This window comes from Lucilia cuprina, chromosome 2 (genome assembly GCF_022045245.1).
Source record: "Lucilia cuprina isolate Lc7/37 chromosome 2, ASM2204524v1, whole genome shotgun sequence".
In the NCBI taxonomy this organism is placed as follows: domain Eukaryota; kingdom Metazoa; phylum Arthropoda; class Insecta; order Diptera; family Calliphoridae; genus Lucilia; species Lucilia cuprina.
This window is the reverse complement of record NC_060950.1, coordinates 30,586,684-30,600,786: the sequence shown is the minus strand read 5'-3', so window position 1 is coordinate 30,600,786 and position 14,103 is coordinate 30,586,684. Positions and strand designations below refer to the sequence as shown.

Below are 14,103 nucleotides of genomic sequence, written 5' to 3'. Positions count from 1 at the left end.
TAGATAGATAGATAGATAGATAGATATATAGATAGATAGATAGATAGATAGATAGATAGATAGATAGATAGATAGACAGAAGGATAGACAGAAAGATTTATTTAAATAGAGAGATTTTTAGAATTAAGAAAAAGATCGATTAGATAGATAGAAAGATGGATAGATAGATAGATAGATAGATAGATATATAGATAGATAGATAAATAGATAGATAGATATATAGATAGATAGGTAGATAGATAGACATATAGATAGATAGATATATAGATAGATAGATATATAGATAAATAGATAGATATATAGATAGATAGATAGATAGATAGATAGATAGATAGATAGATAGATAGATAGATAGATAGATAGATAGATAGATAGATAGACAGAAGGATAGACAGAAAGATTTATTTAAATAGAGAGATTTTTAGAATTAAGAAAAAGATCGATTATATTTCTTTGTTTTTAAATAGTTATTTTCCTAAACTGTCTATTTCTTTTATGCATTAAATCGAAAACATTTGCATTAAATTTCAATAAGCTATTTTAAATAACAACATATTTATTAATTAATTAGTTAACTTATTTGCTTTCTTATGTTCTACATTTAACAATCAAAGCAAACTTTTATTTTAATTGCTATGTTTCATTCAAAAACATGTCCAACATTTATTAAAACTAAATAAAAATGTTTTCACCCACATTAATATAACTACTAATCTTTGCCATCTCTACTTTTGCGCATTTGTCAATTACTGAGTTTGGCCTTTTCCAATTCCTCATTAGCAGCAGCCTCACCACATTCATAACGTTGATAGTCAATAATAGAAAGATTGTTTTCTTGTAAAACCTCACCGACAGTCTTGTCATCATCAATTAAATATTCCTGATGAATAAGACATGTTTCATCGTCTTTATTGGCCATGGGTTTATCCTTATCAGCTTCACCCACTTTTTTGGGATTCATACCGACAATATGTTGACAGAGGTTCTTTTGTAAATCCTCATCAACGTTATTGCCGCGGAATGCTACAATGGCACCATATTTACCAACTTGTGTAATATTTTGTGTTGATTCTTGTGTAGTGGCCTGAGGATGAGCATAACCCGAAAGTTTCAAATCATTGTTGACCTTGAAACAAATGGCACGCTTAATAGAGGCGTTTTCACCTACTGTGCCAATTAATAAGGCCAAATGATCGGCCAAAGTTTTGCCATCGGATGTTTTAAGATTTTTCAAAGCATCGGCCTCAAAACCAGACTGTTTAGGGAGATGAAATATTAATATAGGTTTTAATATTAATATATTTTAAAATTTTAAATTACCTTCCATAAGTCACCATCAAATTGGGTTAATTCTTTATACTGAGCACATACTCTGGACACATGGTCTACAAAATTTTTAAAATTTTCATTGCGGGCCACAAAATCAGTTTCGCAATTAACTTCCACCATGGCACCGATATTGCCCTTAATTAAAACACCAACTAAACCCTGAGCAGTAGCTCTTTCGGCCAACTTAGTAGCCTTAGACCAGCCAAGACTTTGGGCCTGTTCATTCAACCATTTTTCAGCCTAGAATAAATAACTTTTTATTAGAAATATTCTAAATTTGTTTTAACTCAATACTTACCAAATTAATATCATTATTGTGCATTTCCAGTGCCTTTTTGCAGTTGGCAAATGTGTAGCCGGTCTTTTTCCTTAATGCTGCTAATGCACTTTTCTCTGCGCCGGCATAAACAATGCGGGTGGTGTGCAAGAATCTGGTGAATTGTTGGAAAATCATTTTACTAATTTGTTAGGCTGGTTACTCCTGGTGACACACACGCACACACTTAACTTGTTGCTGGTTTTGTTTCCCTTAAATGCAGCTCTGAAGGTATGTGAAAATTTTCCCTCAACACCTAGGAAACCAAATGTATATTTTTCCAATTATGTTTTTGTTTATTAAATGACAATAGAAATTTCAACAGCAAGAAAAATGAAAAAAAAAAGTTTTCCAACTGTCTAGCAAACCGGCAAGAAAAATCAATTTCTAACTAATAGTCACAAAGAAAGGACGAAAAAGTTTATTACACACAATTTTCGGTTAAAATAAATAACAATTTGTTAATAGTTTTATATATATTTTGGATGTTTTAACAACAATGAAACGTTGCTCGGAAGAAGGTAAAGTTTTTTGACAATTTTTGAATAACTTTAATTGAAAATTTTATATTAAATTAAAAGTTAAAAGAAAGAAAATTTACTTTTTACGCGATGAATGGGAAGAAATCAGTTGCACAATATGTCAAAGAATCTTTTTTTGACATAAAGCACGTTGAGAGCAAAAAGAGAGAAATAAAGAATTTTGAAAATAACAAAGTCAGTGTAAAAAAATAACGTCGTCCCATATTCGGCAGTGTTTCAAAATGGTTTTTGATTATAATTTGTGGTATACAGCAGGGTACACTGTATACAGTACTTATCAGCTGTTGGACTACTGTTTGTTATTTTTAAACAGCGTTGCAGTGTTGCAAAGTGTTTTGGATTATAATTTGTAGAATACAGTACTTATCAGCTGTTTTTCTGTTTAATATATTTTAAACACGTTGATTTTAAATGTGATATTAATAGAAAAATAGAAATTACTAACTAACTAACTAAGTAACTAACTAAGTAACTAACTAAGTAACTAACTAACTAACTAAGTAACTGAATAACTAACTATCTAACTAACAGACTAACTAACTAACTAACTAACTAACTAACTAACTAACTAACTAATTAACTAACTAATTAACTAATTAACTAACTAACTAACTAACTAACTAACTAACTAACTAACTAACTAACTAACTAACTAACTAACTAACTAACTAACTAAATAACTAGCTAACAAACTAACTAACTAACTGACTAAGGGCGGGTTTCTTACTCTTCAGTTAAACTAGGCTTAACTTGCTGTTAGATTAAACTCGGAACAAATTTAGGCGGACTTTAACCGATGATTGTGTTTTTCAGTTTTAGATTTAAGCTCAGTTAACTTTGTTAGTATTGCCAAGTTTTCACTCCAAACATAAACAATGAACAGCTTTTTTTGCAAACAATGCTTTTGTAAAATGAAAAATTTTGGAAAAATGTTAAATAAACATTTAAAACAATAATTAATAAAACTAAACAAATCAGAAAATTGCAATTTACTTAAAATATTATGTTTTTGTTCTTCTGGAATCATTGTTTTATTATTTTTGTTAATTGTGTTTTCTCACTTATAACTTGAGTTTAATTGGCCAATTACACTCGTTAAACTAAGACAATATGTAACTTTACTGATAACTGAAAAACATGAAACATATATTAAACCAGGTTTAACCAAAGAACGAAGATTATCTTTATCAGAAAAACTCGCCCTAACTAACTAAATAGCTAATTAACTAACAAACTAACTAACGTTTCTATAAAAACTAATAACAATTCTCAAACAAAATCAGCCCATAAGACCTTTGATGTCCTACCCAACATTCTACTCTTTCCTTCGGTTTTGCGTTTGTGGGTTTCACTCCTTCAAGGGACTTTTCATTCTAAGAAAGAATTCGATTTTTCGTTTTCCATTGTTTTTGTGTCATCTCGTAGTCATTTGATACAGAGCATATCTTATTTGTGCATCTAACTACGGACATCTGATGATCATTAGATTACATCATTAATAAAAGTTTATTGCAATTGCACCCACTGTGCAATAACTTTATTTTAAAAATCCATTTCATCAATAAACCTCTAATCCTCTTCTTTTATTTCAGCTTATCGCAAATCACAACCCAGCCATTTCAGCTGTAGCAGTGGAGTCAGTAATGTCAAAAGACCATGTTCAAAACAAAAGTTCGTTTATAATCGCCCCAAACCCGATACACTGCAAAGTATATTACGTTCAAAGGCTAATCCCGAATACAATTCACGACGTCTCTGGTATGAATTGAATATGCCAGAATGTACAAGTGAAATATTAGATGGAAGAATGCTATCAACCAGCATACCTGACAGGCTGCTATGTCATACCAAAGAAATGCGTTGTAAACGTAGGATACAAACCAAAAAGAAAGAAAGTAAGTTAAGGAGATGTTAGTTACTTACAACCATGTAAATGTGTTTATGTATATGTATTTAGTGGGTATGAAGTGGGTGGCAAAAAGTTAGATGTGCCACTTTCTTGTATATTATGGCTACAAATTGTTACACATGATTACACATTAATGGCAATTCATGTTATTTTGTTTCATGCACAACGCTGTTCCTTTGCAACAACACTTTCTACAACCCAACTCCTTAAAATTGTTGGCCCCATTTAATATAAATAAAATAGAGCGACCTTCTTACATGCAAATGCGTTTGGAACGAGAAAACTTTCGCAAAAAGTTAGTCGAATTAATTGCCCGTAAAGAGGATGATGATGATGATGTTGTAAATGCTACTGCTGGAGGTTCTCCAGCTAATGCCATTGATTTGGAAGCTGAATTTCCCAATAAAGAAGAAAAGGAAGTTTTACGTTATTACTATTACATTAAACATGGCATCGATACAATACACGTTTCACCCATGAGCAAAAAAGTGTTAAACAGGTAAGATTCCAATGTCTTTTTGTTTTTGTTTTACTCTTCGATTATTTGTACTCTAGAAAGTTTATCTACATTTAATTGCTCCTTCATTTTGTTCCATTAATTTTTAGAATTAAAAGTCAAATACCACCTGTTTTAAATAAATGGGCCATTGCTCTTAATGAAAATATCGATGAGATAAAATCTGATTATGTGTTTGCCATGAAAAAGGCAGTTATTGATTTTGTTCTACAAAACTCTTTAATAAATTTGAAAAAAGATGCGCAATTAGAATTAACGGCAGAACGAAAGGAGGCGAATAGAATGTTTAATAGATGGCGTTATCGGTAAGTGAGATAGAAGATCTACTTTGTGTATTTGAAATATGTTTATGATAATTTAATATTCATAAAAACCGTAAAATGGGTGGAGTTGATAAGCAGTTATAGGAAATCGTAAAAATAGCGGCTAATGGAAAGCTTATGAAAGTAGTTAATCTCAGGTTTTAATTTAGACAAGTATTTGTTAGTTTTATATATGGGTTCATAGGTCATATACAGGACTTTGAAGAGGTCTCTTCGGGATGTGCGTTTATTATGGTTTAAACCTAAATTCGCAGAAAGATAATTTATTTCAAACAAGTTAGAGTGCTATATTCGACTGTGCCGAATCTTAAATACCCTCCACCAACTACTTCTATGTTATAACTTTTCTAATTGATCAAATATTTGTAGAAATAAGTTTTCTCATGTCTTAAATAGAAAAATCCTTGTATGGGAGCTATGACCAAATATGGACCGATCAAAAAAATCTTTCATTGTATTATTCCTGTATATAAGGGCAATACTTGTACCAAATTTTATATCGATATCTTAATTTAGTAATGAGTTATGTGCGTTTAAGTGATTTTCGGGAAGGGACCTTGTATGTGAGCTATGACCAAATATGGACCTATCAAAAAACTCTTTCATTGTATTACTTCTGTATATATGAGCAAGACTTGTACCAAATTTTATATCGATATCTTAATTTAGCAATGATTTATGCGCGTTTAAGTGATTTTCGGAAGGGGACCTTTTATGAGAGCTATGACCAATTATGGACCCATCCAAAAAAGTTTTCCTCTGAATAAATTATATTGACATAAGATTTTAACTTCTAAAATTTTGTGAAGATATCGACATTACGACGGAAGTTATTAACAAAAAAATTTCCGGGAATATGTACTTTTGTATGGGAGGTATATGAAATTGTGTACCGATACTGGCGATTTTCCACAGAAATTAAGTTCTTGTGCGGAAATGACTGTATACCGATTTTTATGGAATTATCTTGCATAGTTTTCGAGAAAATTACATCAGAATTTGTAAAAAATGCTTATTTTTTCGAGGTTGTTTCAAATTTTGATTCATAACTTTTCCCGATGTGAACCGATTTTGCCCATTTTCAATACCAAATAACTTAGGAAAACGAAGAACATTTACAAATAACTTAGGAAAACGAAGAACATTCCGTGTTACACACGGAATGACAAAGTTATATATACCCTCTATCACCACTGATGGTGATGGAGGGTATAAAAACGGATATATGTATGCAGGACTTGTAACAGCCCTTCCAATCTGCAGCTTCCCAATTTTGAATATGACAGCTTTAAATGCGAAGTAAGCCCTATTGTAATTGATGTTTCTTGTTTAAGTTTTTATTTTTAGAATAATAAAATTTTCTTTTCGTTATACAAATTATTCAAAGCTTACAATCATATTTTATAAAAACACAAGTTAAATTATAAACAAAGTATTTTGTTCTACACTCCTCCTCTTTGTTTACAAATTACATAAGTCCTAAAAGTGTTCTTAACATTAACAATCGTGTTTTAGCAAGTGGTTTTGTTAATATATCTGCTATCATTTTTTCGGTAGGACAGTACTTAAGACTTATAAAATTATTAGAACAATAATCTTTTACAAAATGATATTTAATATCAATATGTTTTGACCTAGCATTAAATTTTTCATTTAAAACCATCTTAATGCAACTCTGATTATCTTCCATAATTGTAATAGGCGTATTTAATTTGTAATGCATTTCTTGAAGTAGTCCATGTATCCATTTTGCTTCTTTACAGGCTTCTGATAATGCTATGAATTCTGCTTCAGCTGTAGAGAGTGAAACACAGCTTTGTTTTCGGCATGACCAGTTGATAACTCCACCATTTAAATAAAACACATATCCACTATGAGACTTTCTATCAGTTTTGTTTTCGGCCCAGTCTGCATCGACATACCCAAACAATTCGTTATTTTCCGACACACTACTTAGTTTTAACGATAATTTTGCAGAACCTTTAAGATATTTCATAACTCTTTTTACTTCGTTCCAGTCTTCTTTAGTAGGTGCTTGAGTTTTCTGAGCTAATATTGCAACACTTGCGGTAATATCTGGTCTTGTATTTACAGATAATATAATAGTGATCCAATAGCCTTTTGATATTGCTTGTTATCTAACAGTTTTTCAGATTCTTCAATTTTGTTATAGGAAGGTATCAAAGGAATTTCTGAAATTTTTGAGTCTTGAAGTCCAAATTCATTTATAATTTTCTTAATATAAAGTTCTTGATTAAATAAATAATGACCATCTTTATCTTTAGTTACTTCCATTCCGAGATAATGTTTAACTGGTCCTAAATTAGACATAGTAAATTTGGTACTTAACATATTAAAAATGTCATCAATAAATTTTACATCTTTACTTGCAACAATCATGTCATCGACATATACCAAAATTAATCTATACTTTCTTTAGATTTTCTTACATATAAACATGGGTCCATTAAACTTTGCTTAATTTAAATTCAATTAATGCTTTATGAATACATTGATTCCAGGAACGAGCAGCTTGTTTTAATCCATATAAACTCTTTTTAAGTAACATACTTTATTCGGATTTTCTTTTGATATAAACCTGGAGGCTGCTTCATATATATCGTCTCTTGCAAATCTCCGTTCAAGAATGCCGTCTTTACATCAAAATGATAAAGATTCATTTTCTCTTTTCCAGCTATCGAGAACAAAATTCTTGTTGTCGTTTGCTTAACCACTGGAGCAAAGACTGCATCATAATCGACTCCAAATTTCTGATTATATCCTTGAGCCACAAGTCTAGCTTTAAAACGTTCAACTTCTCCTTTTTCGTTTAACTTTTTCTTAAATACCCATTTGCAACCAATTGCTTTACGATCAGGAGGAAGATCAACAGAACCCAGGTATTGTTCTCCTTTATTGATTTCAGCTCCTCCTGCATGGCGCAAATCCACTGTGACTTCTCCTCCTTAATTGAAATAGCATCATTGAAATTACCTGGATCTGTGTCAAAGTGGCTGAATTTATCTGGTATCGACTAGGCAGAACTCCTTTATTTACTCTACTGGAGACACGTCTAACTACATCTGGACTTTGAATCGCATCTTCAAATGTTTCACCAGCACCAGACCATTGAGAATCAGAAAATTGGTTATTAGATGTAGAACTTTCCACACTTACTATGGTACTTTCTGAAATGTCATCAGTTTCATCGAAATTATTGCTTTCATCAAGATTTTCTATTAAACTTTCTTGATCTTCAATTTCAGATTCTTGATCTTCAACTTCATTTTCGATTTCATCAACGTTTACAGCCGCTTCTTGATTATCTTTACGACTATTCATAGGAAAATAAACAACATTCTTTTTTCCATCTAAGTTTTCATTATGTGAACTGTTATTATCAATTTCTTTAGAGTCTATGAAAACAACATCACGAGAAATTTGGACCTTATTTGTTTTCGGATCAAAAACTCTGAATCCTTTGGAATTAAAGTCATAGCAATAAAAACTTTTCGAATCGCCTTTAAATCGAGCTTCTTCCTTTTTTCTTTTGGAACATGTACATAGCATAATGATCCAAATGTATGAAAATCTTTTAATGATGGTTTCTTTCCATACATCAATTCGTAAGGTGTTTTTGTTATACTTCTTGACGGTAGACGATTTTGAATATAACATGCCATCATTAAAGCTTCACCCCAGAAAGTTTTCTTTAACCCTGAATCAATTATCATACATTTAACCATTTCCACTAAAGTTCGATTCTTTCGTTCTGCGACTCCATTTTGTTGTGGACTATATGGAACTGTATATTGAATATTTGTTCCACATTCTGATAAAAATTTCTTAACTTTTTCACCTATATATTCACCACCTCTATCGGATCTAATGGTTTTGGATAATGGCCGACTTGATTTTTAACTAAATTCCAAATTCAATTAATTTGCTGTAAACTTCATCTTTAGTCTTCAATAGATATAATGTACAATATCTGCTATGATCATCGATAATGTAACGAAATATTTGTAACCACTACAAGTGCTGGAGATATAGCACCACAGACGTCAGAATGAATAAGTTCAAAACAATTTGTAGACCTCGAAAAACTTTCTTTCGGAAATGGAATTCTAGCAAATTTTCCTTGCAAACAAATTTCACACGTTTCATTATACTTTTTGCATTCATTTATCTTTATGTCTGTTGCCAATTTATTTTCAATAACCGTTTAATACCTTCTTCATTATGATGACCAGAACTCTATGCCAGTAATGTATACAACCTTTATAACAATTATGAACCGAAAAAACTTTTTCAGAAGTTGCATTAAGTGTGTACAAACCATTTTTTAAGATAAGCTTTACAAATATCATTACATTTTTTCTTTAAAATACATACATTTTTAATAAAACTTACAGAATACCCTTTCTCAGTGATTTTCCTAACCGATAACAAAATTTGAATTGAAATCCGGGACATAGTAAACGTCATTCACAATTAGGGATACATCACCAATCTTGATTTTGCACTCCCTTACCTTGGCTTGAGAACTGTTTCCATTTGCTACACAAATAGACTGACCTTTATCGTTGTAGTTGATTTCACTGAACAATTCCTTATCACGGGCAATATGGCAACTTGCACCCGAATCTATTATCCACGAAGCTTGATTCCCTTCATCGAAGTTGTCATCAATACGAATTCACAATCATCCTTGACTTTAACTTCTTCAACTATATTTGCAGATTTCTTATTATTTTTTTTTAACCAAACTTGATATTTATGGCACTCTTTCTTGAGGTGACCGGATTTTTTACAAAAGAAGCAGGTTTTTCCTTCAATTTTCTTCATGGCTTTTGATTTCAATGCGGAAATATTCGAACTGTCATCACGAGACATCTTTTTTGAATATTCTTCCATTAACTTTCCTTTAACAGTTTCCATTGTCAAATCTTTATCCGGTCTTACCTCTAGAGCAGTGATTAAACCATCATAGCTTGTTGGTAAACTGCTAAGAACCATGGAGACTTGCCAATCTTCAGTAAAATTTTGATTTCCAATGGCTCGGAGTTTATCAAATAATTCCATCATGGAATTTATATGATCTTCCATATTCTCACCTTCGCCTAACCGCATGCTGCATATTTTTCGCATTAAATGTACCTTTGAGCTTAGAGTAACTCGTTCATGTTGATTTTGCAGCTTATTCCAAGCATTCCTGGCAGAGGTTTCATTCCTTATATGGATGAGTTGAGAATCTTCAACACATAAACTTAAAACGGCAAACGTTTCCAAATCTTTCTTTCTCCAAGCATCTGTGTCCTGAGCTGGCTCTTGAATCACGGACCACAGATCTTCCTTTACCAGATACATCTTCATCTTAAATTTCCAATTATAATAATTGTCTTGCTTGAGCTTTTCTATACCATAAAACTTGGTGTCGCTCATCTTGATTATTTCTTAAATCTTTTTTGAATCTTGAATTCCTTTAATCTTGAATGTAACCCTTTATTGATCCTCTTAAATAAATTCCTTAACGAAACAACAATGGCCCATAACCTATTGTAATTGATGTTTCTTGTTTAAGTTTTTATTTTTAGAATAATAAAATTTTCTTTTCGTTATACAAATTATTCAAAGCTTACAATCATATTTTATAAAAACACAAGTTAAATTATAAACAAAGTATTTTGTTCTACAAGCCCTACCTTTATTCTTGGCAATTAGCCAGTTTACTGCCTCATCCTTTTATTTAGGATATATGTATGCAGGACTTGTAACAGCCCTTCCAATCGGCAGCTTCCCAATTTTGAATATGACAGCTTTATATGCGAAGTAAGTTTACTGCCTCATCCTTTTATTTAGACAGATGATTTTAGGAGCACCGAAGCTCGCTCTTTTTTGCCTGTCTCAGGTAAGCGCCGTCCCAGGGAAGTGGTATACTTTCCACTAAGTTCCAAGTTCACGCCCATGCTGAACTCGCAGCTCACGCTCTCTATTGGTTGTTTGCCCTTTGAAGCGATTGCGTGGTCCACAATATTATTGTTGACCAAGTCTTCCAGACTTCCTTTTTCAATGTCTAGTTTCCACTTTCTCGTTTTTCGGGGCTTGAGGTTGATTTCGCCGACGTGATAGTCTTTGGCATTGGCTTGGCGTTGTCACCTAAACTCACAGGATTCTGACTTGAGGTTTCTTTGAGTGGCTTGCCTTCGACTGTATTAGAAGACAGCGAGCTCTTTTTCTTCTTAGGTTTATTCTGAGTTTTAACTCTTCGGGAGACCTGATCCTCTTTGTCTCAGATCTTGTGAGAGAGTCGGATTTTTCCTTTGAAGTGACGTAAGATTGACAAATTATTGTTTCTTGAAGCAACTTTTTCAACTTTCTCCTCTGTGCACCAGAAACTCTTTTCTTAGTAAAAAGTAGTTTAGCTATGCTACCACTCACCTGTTTCACTATTTGCTCTACTACAACCTTTTGGGGATTTGCTATAATGGTGTTGTTATTAATATATGAGGATTCATATGCGGAATCCTCACCTATATTTAAAGGCTGAGGTAACTTGGAGCTCTCCTGAGTACATCCTTCTCTTTCACCCCTATGTTTTTGGCATGCTGTACACATGACGCATTGCCCGTCTCGGAGGCCAAGGTACCCATCTCTGCAGTAGTATTTTGTTCACAATTGCAGAATGACATCGACACTTGACTCGCGAGTAGATAAATACTTGCCGCCGGTACTGGATTATTTAGGATCAGCACCGTAACTTTTATCTTATTATTTTTATTTTCCATGTTACGAGTGTTCTATTAAACTGCGAAAGTCTCACGTATAACTAAACTTCCAAATGTCTGAAGTTTCTCCGCCTATTTTAACATAAATAGTCGAGTCATGAGATCATAAAGCACCTAGTTGAACAAAGTATTCGTTGTCAAGCTCAGTTGTACAGTTTAAAGCTTTTTTTGAGGATCCCAAATTAATGGTTTTGATATGTTGAGGGTTATGGACCATAAAAAGTTACACTCGGAAATCATAAAATCCATTATAATTTCTTTAGTAGAATATGAATGTCTAAAGATAGATAGAAAACCAAAACACTATCAGAAAATAGAAAAAATCGTAAGTAGAGAAAAGAGAGTAATAATAACGGCACTATTTCTAATATTTTACATCTTGCAAATTATGCCGGGTCGTTTCCCTAAGTATGAATTGTAAGATAATCTCAGCTTCCCTTTAGGTCGTCATAGAACCTGTTTCCCTGCTATTTCTACCAGTTATTCTGTATTCTAGGACAAATTATGAACTCATTGTCTCTTGTTCATTAGCATACAATTCCACTTACTGACAAAAGCTCTGATTGAGTAATGCCCCATTAAGACTCTCTTCAAAATCTTTAGACCGCTCCTATAACGTCCTATAAGTTTTTTTGTGGCCCTCACATCAAGTATTTGCCATAAGGACCTTGATATTTTGCCATCCATTCTACTATTACAGGACTGGTTGATGATGTTTTGTTGAAATTCAACCTATAATATTGATAGTTGTCACCCTACATCAATATGAGTGCATATCATTTTTTTCGCTGCCGAATTACATTTTAATTCAATACCTTTCACTTTTTAAGATACTGTACTGTAATACCACCGTCAAACTGTATTACCACCCTCAAACAAATATAGCTGTATACCAACCTATTACTGCTTTATCTCCTTGTTCTTGTTATACCCACTTGCCTTCGTAAGAACAGAACAGAATGCAAACATACAAAAAAATACACAGCTGAATAAAACCAAATACATCTCCACACGCATATGTACATATTTATCCAATGTTGTTGTTGCTTTTTTAACAAAGCATGAAAAAAATGTGGCTTTTTTGATGAAATTCTCAGAGGTTGTCTCGGATTTTTGCTCATATCTCCGTTATTTATAGACCGATTTTGCTGATTTTAAATAGCGACCTTCTCAAAAGCATGTCTAACTGAATTATTGAAGATAAGGATCTCGCCAATATCTGGGGTCCTCTAAAAACTGATTTCAACAGACAGACGGACAGCCATGACCGTCTGGCTTAATCGACTCCGCTATCTATAAGGATCCAGAATATATATACTTTATAGGGTCGGAAAATTATATTATAGAAATTATTAAAACGGAATGACAAACTTATATATACCCTTCTCACGAAGGTGAAGGGTATAAAAAATCTCCCTTGTACCTTAATATTTTCCTTAACTCCACGCAACATTTATTATTAATAAATAACCAAAGATTTATTTTAAAAATTCCCTACAAAGAAAGCCACAGCGCATTAAAACTCCATACATAAAAGTTAAACACATTTTTTTGTTGGCACAATAAACAACGTTAGGAGCGCAGCAACCAGGATTAAAGTATGTGTTAGAATTCGTATTATTATTATAATTTTCTATAATACTTACATCAACATTGTAATTTAAGAATGAAAGAAAAAAACTTAAAATTCCATCATAAAAATATTATATTCTTGTTACTTTCATATTTTCAGTTACTCCCATAAACTGAAAGCAGAATAATACACGCATATTTTTTATATGATAACTGAAATATGACTTTTTTCCCTTTTTATGAATAATATTTTTGTATCATCCTTGGAGCATTAAAAAGCTGAGTAGATAAAAATCAAGTATGCTGTGAAAAGTTTTTCTACTTTTTATAAAGAATGAAAGAAAGCAAAAGGAAACGAATTTGACTCAATCAAATTTTCGTCTTATAAAATAAACCATGCATAAGTTATGAAGGCTTTTTGTTTTTCTAAGAGGTGCGCTTCATAGGGATTTCAGAAGTTAGATTATTCGTTTAGTTTATAATGAAAAAGTTGGTTCTAGAAATGAATCACGGAATCCACTGAATGTATCATGGAATTGTCTTATTGGTATAACTTTCTAGGCCAAAGGTTTGACTTTATTATTGTCTCAGAAATACTCCGTGAAAATATTGTTTCCTTTCGATATCGTGAAACAAACTCTTAGTTTTAGACTCCTCAAGTATACTAAGAGAGTCCAAAGAAATTCTTTACTTCAAACTTCTGTCAATTCAAAATTCCTTGGTCAAACTCTCTAGAATTAAAAGTATGTCCTTTAATTATATATCCTGAAACAGATAAACAAAATATGATCACTCGTTCGCATGTTC

General features: G+C 32.2%; 2 protein-coding genes across 3 annotated transcripts in view; one reads left to right on the top strand and one right to left on the bottom strand.

Annotated features, from left to right (window-relative positions):
- Positions 1 to 520: 520 nt before the first annotated feature.
- Positions 521 to 2,329, bottom strand: LOC111684956 (elongation factor Ts, mitochondrial). Its single transcript, XM_046950133.1, has 4 exons — positions 2,247 to 2,329; positions 1,628 to 1,901; positions 1,321 to 1,569; positions 521 to 1,255 (listed from the first exon to the last, which is right to left on the bottom strand). The coding sequence occupies exons 2-4, from the start codon at positions 1,781 to 1,783 to the stop codon at positions 743 to 745; spliced, it is 918 nt and encodes a 305-aa protein (XP_046806089.1). The 5' UTR covers positions 1,784 to 1,901; positions 2,247 to 2,329; the 3' UTR covers positions 521 to 742.
- The window catches only part of LOC111684959 (dynein axonemal heavy chain 7-like), a 76,137-nt gene continuing 63,834 nt past the window's right edge, over positions 1,801 to 14,103 (top strand). For both annotated transcript variants that reach the window (XM_046950130.1, XM_046950123.1), the window contains exons 1-4: positions 1,801 to 2,166; positions 3,780 to 4,082; positions 4,340 to 4,595; positions 4,703 to 4,918. In XM_046950130.1, the coding sequence (XP_046806086.1) occupies positions 2,145 to 2,166; positions 3,780 to 4,082; positions 4,340 to 4,595; positions 4,703 to 4,918 (797 nt within the window). In that variant the 5' untranslated portion in view covers positions 1,801 to 2,144. The remainder of the gene's footprint in view (positions 2,167 to 3,779; positions 4,083 to 4,339; positions 4,596 to 4,702; positions 4,919 to 14,103) is intronic.

What these genes read in the sequence shown, in the direction of transcription:
- LOC111684956 (XM_046950133.1), bottom strand. Translation starts at nt 1,783, where the DNA reads ATGATTTTCCAACAATTCACCAGATTCTTGCACACCACCCGCATTGTT. An exon ending in ACAATAATGATATTAATTTG is followed by an intron (nt 1,570 to 1,627) that starts GTAAGTATTGAG and finishes TATTTATTCTAG; the next exon opens with GCTGAAAAATGGTTGAATGA. An exon ending in TTGATGGTGACTTATGGAAG is followed by an intron (nt 1,256 to 1,320) that starts GTAATTTAAAAT and finishes CTCCCTAAACAG; the next exon opens with TCTGGTTTTGAGGCCGATGC.